This window comes from Camellia sinensis, chromosome 11 (genome assembly GCF_055761805.1).
Source record: "Camellia sinensis isolate YWXY chromosome 11, ASM5576180v1, whole genome shotgun sequence".
Classification (NCBI taxonomy): domain Eukaryota; kingdom Viridiplantae; phylum Streptophyta; class Magnoliopsida; order Ericales; family Theaceae; genus Camellia; species Camellia sinensis.
In genome coordinates, this window is record NC_138971.1 from 42567328 (window position 1) to 42577601 (window position 10274).

At 36.4% G+C, this 10274-nt stretch overlaps 2 protein-coding genes across 2 annotated transcripts; one reads left to right on the forward strand and one right to left on the reverse strand.

The window, feature by feature from the left end:
* Nucleotides 1-399: 399 nt before the first annotated feature.
* LOC114263158 (uncharacterized) lies at nt 400-2755 on the forward strand. The gene is made up of 5 exons (XM_082894980.1): nt 400-457; nt 554-945; nt 1029-2202; nt 2319-2523; nt 2605-2755. Exons 1-5 carry the CDS (start codon nt 400-402, stop codon nt 2753-2755), a joined length of 1980 nt encoding a protein of 659 aa, XP_082751106.1.
* A 6233-nt stretch (nt 2756-8988) lies between these two features.
* Nucleotides 8989-9369, reverse strand: LOC145802293 (uncharacterized). Its single transcript, XM_082894981.1, has one exon. It carries the CDS (start codon nt 9367-9369, stop codon nt 8989-8991), a length of 381 nt encoding a protein of 126 aa, XP_082751107.1.
* Nucleotides 9370-10274: the final 905 nt, after the last annotated feature.

The following is a 10274-nucleotide window of genomic DNA, read 5'->3' on the forward strand; positions in this document are numbered from 1 at the left end:
CAGAAATATATATATATGAACAAAAAAAAATGTTGAGCTACTGGTTGTTGATTTGTTCCTTCCTCGTCAATAATGAGTGAGGCCACCAACGTGGGCTCAATTGCAGGTGAAACAAAAAAAAAAAAAAAAAATTTATGCTTCTTAGATGAGTCCTTGTAATGGGGCAAAACAAATTGTTAGAATAGAATATTGGAAATGTTACAAAGCTAGTGATTATATAGTGCAATTTCATGCAATTTTTTATAATAAATTCTGATTAGAATAGAATAGAATATTAGTAAATGTATAATATAGTGATTAGAATAGAATAATAAAATTCTAATTTCATGCAATTTTTTTATAATAAATTTATGATTACAAATATTAGTAAATGTATTATATAGTGCTGTTTTAAGTGAAATGGATTCATCTGGCCATAATTCAACAGCACTCTCTAATGCCCCATCATCAACAAGAGGTAAATCTGATCCAGCATGGGACCATGTAACTGAGGCGTGAGCTTCCGATGGGAAGAAAACTTTAACATATTTGTATTGTGGGAAAACTATCAAAGGTGGAGGGATTAATAAAATGAAGCAACATCTTGCAGGAAAGTCTGGTGAGGTTGGGCCATGTAAGAAAGTTCCAGGTGATGTTAGGTATCGAATAGAAGAGGCTTTGAAAGCAATTATTGAGAAAAATAAACGAAGTGAGGAATCTAATCCCTTTGGTCGGGTTGTTTTTGAGTTTGAGGATGATGTTGAAATTGAAGAAATAATTCCACAACGCAATAAGGGCATCTTAATTAATGAAGGTGGTGGTAGTAGGAATAAAAGTAAAGCAACAATGACACAAAGAGAAAGAGGAAAAGAAAAGGAATCTACAAAAATTGATAATTTTTTTGCACTAAAGACCACTCCGGGCTCTCAACCAACTATCAAAAGCGCCCTTGCTACTAAAGAAGCTGTACATATGGCACATATGATTGTGGCAAAATTTTTGTATGATACATGTGTTCCAATGAATGTTGTCAATTCCATATCTTTCAGCCCATGTTTGATACTGCAATCGCCATTGGTCCAGGATATAAAGTTCCTACTTACCATGAAGTTCGAGTTCCGTTATTGAATGACTCAAAGAAAGAGCTTCAATTGTTTATTGACTCTATAAAGAGTACTTGGGCTAATACTTGGTGTACAATTATGAGTGATGGTTGGACTGATGGTAGACATAGAACTCTCATTAATTTTCTTGTCTATTGTCCTAGAGGAATCACTTTTGTTAAATCCATTGATGCCTCTGATGTTGTAAAAGATGCTCCTCTTCTTTTTAAATTGTTTGAAGAAATTATTGAGTGGGTGGGAGTGAGCAATATTGTGCACATGGTGACAGATAATGGGGCAAATTATGTTGCTGCTGGAAGACTTGTTAGTCAAACTTATAAGAATATTAATTGGTCTCCTTGTGAAGCACATTGTTTGAACTTAGTGTTAAGTGATATTTCCAAGTTGAATCATGTAAAAGAGCTTGCCTCTAGAGCATCAAGTGTGACAAGATTTATTTACAATCGCCCATGGTTGATAGCTTGGTTGAGGAAAAGGAAGGGATGGACTGAAATTGTGCGCCCAGGAGCAACCCGTTTTGCCATTACTTTCATTGCATTGCATAGTATTCAAAAACATATGCATGATTTGAAAGCCTTAGTGACAAGTAAGGATTTTGTTGATTCAAGGCATGCAAAAGACAAGAAAGCAAAAGAAGTTGTTGCTATCATTTTAGATAGTAAGTTTTCAAATGATTGCTTGATCATTGTTAAGATTGTTGAGCCACTCATGAGATTGTTGCGTATTGTTGATGGAGATAAAAAACCTTCAATGGGATATGTATACGAGGGCATGTACAGGGAAAGAATAGCAATTAAGAATGTTTTCATGAAGAAAAAACGATTGTACAAGCCTTATACAAGTATTATCAAAGATCGTTGGGATAGGACATTACGCAAAAATATCCATGCTGTGGCTTATTGGTTGAATCCGACTTTTCAATATGATCAATCATCATTTTGCAAAAAACCAGAGGTTATGGCAAGCATGCTTGATGTGATAGAAACAAAAGCTACATGTAGCAAGACAAAACTCTTGAATGAAGCAAGATTGTTTCGAGATCAATTAGAAAGTTTTAGAAGAGAGCTTGCTACTATTACATCCAAGACAACACAACCAGGTAAAATTATGTATTAAAGTTGATTTTTTTTTTTTTTTCATTATGATTGCTTAGTAATTCTTTAAGTGTAATATTAGATCTAATTTATTTATTTCTTCTTTTCTTTTAATAATAAGATGAATGGTGGAGGTTATTTGGCCATAGTGCTCCAAATTTGCAAAAGTTTTCTATTAGAATTCTTAGCCAAACTAGTAGCTCTTCTGGATATGAAAGGAATTGGAGTGTTTTTGAACGTATACATACGAAGAAGGGGAACAGATTGGAACATCAAAGGCTTAATGATCTTGTATATATTCATTATAATTTGCGGTTGAAGAATAGGTAAATGAACCATTTACCTTGTCATGCATTTTCTAATAGAATATTTATTCAAGTAGTCTTACTTTTAAGTGAAAATTATAGGCATTTCAACAAAATGAAGAACTACGATCCGGTTGACATTGAAAATATTGACAAAACCGAGTTTTGGATTGTTGAAGATGAAGAAGAGCCTCATTTTCTTGATTTTGATGAGTTGGAACAAATGCCTTATCAAGAAATTCCGGCTCCATAAAATAAGAGTCAATGTAATGGTCTACGTGATGGTTAGTAATTAATTATTTCATTATTATATAACAATGTTTTTGTTATTATTAAATTGATTACTTATTGATTTTGTTGTAACCATTGTAGAAGATGACGAGGATGATGTGGTCCTAGAGGTTGGAGATGATATTGACCTTGGATCATTTGGTGATGTCAACATGGATGATAGATCTAATGCTCAAAGTGGTGGAGTTGGCACAAGCAACAATGAAAATGAGGATGGCGATGCTTGGCTAATGGAGGGTTTGCTAAGGAATTAGGCAAAAAAACAATGTTTTTGTGGCATGATGTGTTTGTTTGTAGTGGATTGGTTTTCAAATTTTTTTTTTTTTTATATTTATTTATCTACTTTCATTTAGGAAGGATGAATGCTCATTATTGTGTTTTAAGATTTGGAATTATAGATCTTATCTCTATGCTTGCTTGGTTTATGTTTGTGTTTGACATTTGATTCTTAATTGATGTAGTAAACTATAGTATTTTTATGTGATTATGTTTGTGTTTTTATTTGACAAATAGGTAATATTAATTGCTTTTAGTATAATGCTTTTATTATTTTCATTATTATGATTGTATTTATAATATGTTCTATTTTCTAACTTTGATATATGTGTAGATTTTGCAGTAATTTTTGCTTGTCAAAAGTGTTGCGCAACCCATTTAGAGAATGGTCTTCAACAAATAAAATAAAGTATGCCACATTATTATTGCAAATTACAATTTCATTGTGAGTGATATTTGAAAATTCTATTATTTTGTTGAATTTAATTTTTTTTTTCATTTTTACATTTATATTTTTAATATATATATATATATTTTAATATATTTATGATGTAATTATGACGTCACGGTTCGACCGCTTCGACCCGGCGGTTGAACCGGTGACCCGTCCACCCGGTCCCTTTTCCGGTTCGCTCACCGATCCGGGTTTCAAAACATTGGTCTCCACTATCCTCGTACTATGATTAGGACAACCAATGAAATATCCAAATGTTGTTCTTGAGTTCAACTTTTTCTTTTGTAGGATGAAGATTCTTGCCTCTATTAGACAACCCCAAATATGTAAGTGTCTGTAGGCGCGCCCGTGGGCCCCACGCTATAGTTCGGACTCCATTTGTGTCGGTTCTTAATCTGATCTCACAATGTGCAATGTGAGATTGATAAATCACCAAAGAGTCCAAATCCGGCAAATCGTTTTGGAAAACAGATTTTTGTAAAGAAGTGCCAAATATGGACTGCTTTGCCAGATACAGAGTCACCACCTAAATATTCTTTATGGGGGAATTTAGGAAACCCTGACTCGTTTGCCTAAGGCCACGTGTCCGTCATCACCAAAGTTGCCTCGGCTTGGGAACTTGGGTACGATTGGGGAAGATCAGCTATGAGCACCCCCTCTCGCCCGATCCGAAGATCGGCCTCTACTAACCATGATATCTTGTTTTGAAAATATTATGTGTTCTTATACCGGTTATTAGCCTAGAATTACTATGTGATGAGTACAGCAAAAAAAGTATAGACTAAATTGCCTAAGTCGGAACTAAGCATCGCATTTCCATTTGTTTGGAAAATGGTTTGAATTTTGTTACTCGCGAGTAGGCTAAAATACGGATTTCGATGAATTATCCCAATTCAAACAATCCAACCTTCACCCACAGGCATTCATGCAGTTATATCACATAAGCATATAGCCACATGGTAAACATGCTATCACGTTAACATTCACACTCATGCGAGATGCTAAATCCATAAATACTTACATCGTACTCCGTGCCAAAACAGTGAACTAGTTAGTAATCATATGCATGATCCTAATTCATGTTAAGGTGGCTAATGTATCTCATACAAAATGTCACTAGAATAGGCTCGGCTAATCTATGAATGGCATGTGAGATGCGACAGATAACATGTATTCAAGTTTGATTTGAAATACTATGCAGTTAGTATGATGCGCCGAGCCTGGTGTATGCAATACTGATGAACGATGCACGCATGCATAGCATGAGGATGCTAAATTAAATATGCCCTAGTACTAACCATCAAAGCAGGTAAGTAAAAGGGAGAAAGAAATGGGGGTTGGAAGACATGCACATACGCACCCACACTTATTACAAATTTGCCCTCGCTCGGAGGGACCGAAAGAATAATACAATTTAACTAACTATCAAGCTAATTAAATATTACAAACAATTAACTAGTTAAGCAAATTAACTAAGCTAATTAAGTAGTAAAAGAAGCCTCGGGAAGAGGGCCCAATGCATGCGCGCTCGGTTCCGCTCGGAAACCCACCACCATGCACAAGTTTGCCTCTGTTTCCCCTGCTCTGCTCCTCTGAAAATTGCATAACTCCCAAGGTATGCTCCATGGACACTGTGGATCACCATCGACCAAGTGGAAACCCCACTGACCATGTCCGGATGGTCATCGACCATTTGTTGAGCTCTCAGCCATCAATAATTGGTCGGTCGGCACTCCATGTAGTCGACCGGCCAAGTCTTCCTGCAGAACCTGTTTTGACAGTAGCAGAGGGCAAAACAAGGCATGGCAATGTATTTCAAGCTAATGTGTGCACCAACGCATCCCTTATCATGTTTATGACTCAAAGGGGCATGGTACTCGATTCTCGGACCACCAATTGCGCATTTCAATGCGTGATGGCCCAAGAACCAAGTATGCATTTTCAATGTAGAATGACATGCACACAAACAAACAATGAGCTCAACCTCTATCATACTCAATTCAAGAGGCAAAGCATGCATGCCAATGCCATGCAACCTAGGCATGTGAGCTAGTATGCAACATGACAATGCAAACAAACACACGGCATGAAGCATCAAGTCTAGCCAACAAACATACAAGATGTAATATGGATGTTGAAGTACACAAACAAGCATGTGATGGGCCAAGTATGCAACAACATACAAGGCTAATGGACATGCAAGACATGATGCAATCAAAGCATGCAAAGTGTAAGACATGTAACAACATGTAAAGAGTGGGGGTGGACTTAGACTAATTTGGGCAGCTCTATACTAGGCCCAAAACAGTGGCCAACATGCTATGGAAATGAAGGACAAATGCACATGCACACATGCATGCAAATGGACCAACACTTAGACACATAGAGACAACTTTTAAGTATACTTAAAAGAGGAAAAACATGGGCATATGGTATGCATTATAAACTTGGAAAACCTGTGGAAGATGATGCCAAATCAAATTGTCAATGCAAGCAAGACATGCAACCAAACCCAAAGACTTAAACCATGGCCATATGACATATGCAGCAAATGACCAAAATGAATCAAAACAGTCCTAAATCATGCAAAAGTAAGGCCCAAGAACCACTTAGATGGCATCTAAATGACCTAATCCTAGAGGCATACACAATAGCACAAACATGGGGCATGAAACAACGACCTCTTAACACATTAAAGGGGCATCAAATGCAAGCATACAAGCATACCATGAGGACTGAAATGGCATGGCAAATGGTTCCAAACCACTGAAACAAAGCAAGTAAAGCATGCTCCACACTCACACACTCAAGGCTAACAAGCCAAAATGCAAGGTGGCTATACTAAGCATGTCATGGTCGACCAAAACAACCAAAAATAGAACTTAAGCATGCTTAGACAAGCACAAAAACTTCACAAAGCTAGGCCAAAACAAGTAAGCATATTAGGCTAAATGCTAGACACATGTTAAGGCAAATCATGGCATTACAAGACATGTATGCAAGGAAAGCATGGTGTGTCTAAACCAAGTAAAAACAAAGGTAATATATGGCAAAATACTACCAAATAACACTTAATACATGGCCAACATGCACTTAAAAATGATGCTCACACATGAGGCTATAATGACACATATTGAAGGCAACAAGGAGAGGGGATGACCCTCTCATTCTTAGGACCTTAAAGCACCATCCCCACCACTGAAATCTCTCAAGATTTCAGTGGTGAGGAGGCCCAAACAAGGTGGTCCCGGAGCTCACCAAAATAGCACAAAATGGGGGCCAAACAAGGCCTAAGAGGGGTCAAACAACCCCAAAGCTCAAAGAAACCTTAAACAACTATTTTAAACAGGTAAAAATAGAACTTTTATATGTTATATGCAAAGTCTAAAAATATTTGCAAGATAGTCAAAAAAGCTATGCAAAAATGGGGAATAAAGGGCAAGGACACTCACCCTTGAAGAACACTTCCAAGATCACAAGATCAGACCTCTTCTTGGATCAAAACCAGCTCAAAAAGTCCAAGATCAACCCTCTAATGCCTCAACAACTAAGGAAAGGTGTAATGGTAGGTGTTTGTGTGCAATAGTAAGAACAAACACACACTTAACTCACAAGAGAGGGAGGTATAGAGATAGAATAGACACACACTTCTAACACTAAAAACCAGACCTCTGGAGCTTTTTTTTTCTGACCCTAATGGAGAGAGAAGAGGCTCCCTGTTATAGAGATTCACTCTTGCAAAGCTTCCAAAACAAGCTAAGCAAGAGTGAAATCCCTCCATACATGTGTATAGAGGGGAGCAAAGTATATGCCAGCTAGCACAACTGGCATAAAGATATTTGCAAAAGCAGATGTACAGTGGTTGGCCAGCCAAAAATGCTATTTGACCAAAAAGGATGGCCGGTTGACCACAAAGAGTGCCAGTCGACCAAACATTTGGCCGATGGCAACAAACCAATGGCCGGTAGCCTCAAGCCATGGTCGGTGAGGTGTGGGGATGGCCAACAAGCCATTCCCTGCCCTCCAAAGCAAAAACACAAGTGTTTGGTGCAAAACCAGACACAAAACAGCTGAGTTGAGAGATCCTGATGCAGGGCGCGTAGCCGAGACCTTCGGAAACTCAAGACGAACACAAACAAGGATGATCACCGAGTGTTCAAACGGTGACGTCCAAGTCTTGAGGACGGTCAAAAATAGGGTGTCTACAGTGTCTCAAACTAGGTTTCCAAGCAATCCACAACTCAAAAGGTGTTGTTGGGACCGCCTTACTAGGAACCATATTTAGGATATACATTGTAGTCTTTAAAGCTTTACCCCACAGTGAAATGGGTACAATTGAGTAACTTAACATACTCCTAACCATATCTTTAAGTGTACGATTATGCCTTTTAGCAACTCCATTCTGCTGTGGTGTACCAGGCATTGTATATTGAGCACGAATGCCTTTATTTTATAAGAATTTGGCAAATGGGCAATGATTTTGGCCTGACTCATCATATTTACCATAATACTCACCACCCTTGTCTAATCTCATTATTTTAACATTTCTATCTAATTGTCTCTCGACTTCAGTTATGTACACCTTAAGGATGTCAACAGTTTGAGACTTTTCATGAATTAGATACATATATTCATAACGTGAGAAATCATCTATAAATGTGATGAAATATTTTTCACCACTAAGACATGGGATGTTGAGTGGCCTACAAATATCTGTATGAATTATCTTAAGAAGCTCATTACTTCTTGTGGCACCTTTCTTAGTGTGTTTGGTTTGCTTTCTTTTAATACAATCCACACATATCTCAAAATCAGTGAAGTCTAGGTTTTCTAAAATCCCATTCTTTACCAATTTTTCAATTTTATTTCTAGAGATATGTCCCAACCGTCTATGCCACAAGATTGAGGATTAGACCACGTTTTAAACCAATACTCGAATGCAGAGTTACTAATGATTGTGCAAACTCATGATTTAAGGTAATTTTATATAAACCATCACATAAATTACCAGAACCAATCATTATTGAATTAAACATTAAATTGAGTTTTCCACAACTAAATAAAACTGAATATCCAACATGATCTAATTTGGATAACGAAACTAAATTCCTAGAATAAGGAACAGAAAAAGTGTCTTCTTGATTCATCTGATGACCCGTCTCTAAGATCGGTCGATAGGTTCTTACAGCTATGACTTCAGCTTTGAGATGGTTCCCTATATAGACAAATCTTTTACGTTCCTTCGATTTTCTAGCTGAGAGGTATCCTTGCATGGAATTTATAATGTGGGTTGTGGCCCCAGAGTCAATCCAACAAGTGTTAGAAGATACTTCAGCAAGATTTGATTTATAACAAACAATAGAAAATTTCTTACATTTCTTTTCGAACCAAGTTTTTTGCTTGCTGCAGTCTTTTTTTACATGTCCCTTCTTGCCACAAAAGTAGCACTTGACAGTGAAACTATTCTAAGCCTTATTTTCTTCCCCAGATTCATTCTTTTTCTTGGGTGGATTTTTCTTTGATTTTACAAAATTACCCTTCTTTTCCTTTATAGCTCCATGAGTTACAACCAATACAGTTTGACGTCCTTTCTCCCTCAATCTCACTTCCTCTTGAACACACATAATAGTCAGCTCATTCAAACTCCACTTATCTTTATTGGTCTTATAGTGAATTTTGAATGCGCCGAACTGTGATGGAAGTGAGTTGAGAATAAACTGCACGAGAAAAGTTTCATTAACTTGCATCCCTAAAGTTTTAAGCTTTGCAGCTTTGTCCGCCATATTGAGGATGTGATCTTGAACTCCTCGGTTGTCATCATATTTCATTATTGTCAATTCAGCCATGACAGTGCCAATAAGTAGAGGGATGCTCAATGCAAGAGAGTGTAATGAGGTGGGAACTATCATTGAAATAAGATAGAACATGTGACGCCCCCAAATTTTACTTTAAGGGTTAGGGTAATGTCACTAAAGAGTCCTTTGGTCAATAACCAAATAAGATCCCTTGAAAGTTGAAGGAGTCAATAAAGCATCCCTTCTAAGTCCAACCAACTTAGATAGCAAACTATTTCTTTGACAAATCTTAAGAGGTATTAACATAAGGTCTCATAAGTAACACGGAAATAGACATAAACAATATACATATTAAAGTTTTGAGAATTATAATGATGAACTATTGATATCACATAAGTCTTTCCTTTGCGCAAAACTTAGGTATATCTATTGTCCACTTATCAAGAATCACTTATGTAGGTCTAAAGTAATTTATGCAACTTTCAGTTAGTCATGTTACCTTTGGGTATTCAATTCTAATTTGTCAAATTACATAAGTTACATTACCCTACCCAGTTCATAATTATTTGAAAGTGACTCTCCTTTAGGCTAGTCTCAATATCCTAATTATAACTACAATTGAGAATATTATCAACCTTAATGTTACACTTTTAACAAATCTTTTATGTAGTTCTATATTTATAAGTTTTACAAATCTAGGCCACTTTGGCAGATACTAAAGTAGTAAACCCTATGAATATGGAACTAACCAACAACATTCTTTATTCACTAATATGAGTTTATTTAATTATCATTAATTCAATCACTATTTTAATGAAATCACTATTTATGATTTCTAGAATTTCTTTTATGCGATTGAAATTACCAATATAATAATAATAATAATAATAATAATAATAATAATAATAACTCTAGACGACCACGAATATATATATATATATATATATCAAATTATG

Bases quoted from the DNA above. Each gene is read 5' to 3' on its own strand.
- LOC114263158 (XM_082894980.1), top strand. From the start codon at position 400: ATGGATTCATCTGGCCATAATTCAACAGCACTCTCTAATGCCCCATCA. The intron at 946-1,028 runs GTACATATGGCA...CATATCTTTCAG, and splicing joins CCCTTGCTACTAAAGAAGCT to CCCATGTTTGATACTGCAAT. The intron at 2,524-2,604 runs GTAAATGAACCA...TGAAAATTATAG, and splicing joins AATTTGCGGTTGAAGAATAG to GCATTTCAACAAAATGAAGA.
- LOC145802293 (XM_082894981.1), bottom strand. From the start codon at position 9,369: ATGGCTGAATTGACAATAATGAAATATGATGACAACCGAGGAGTTCAA.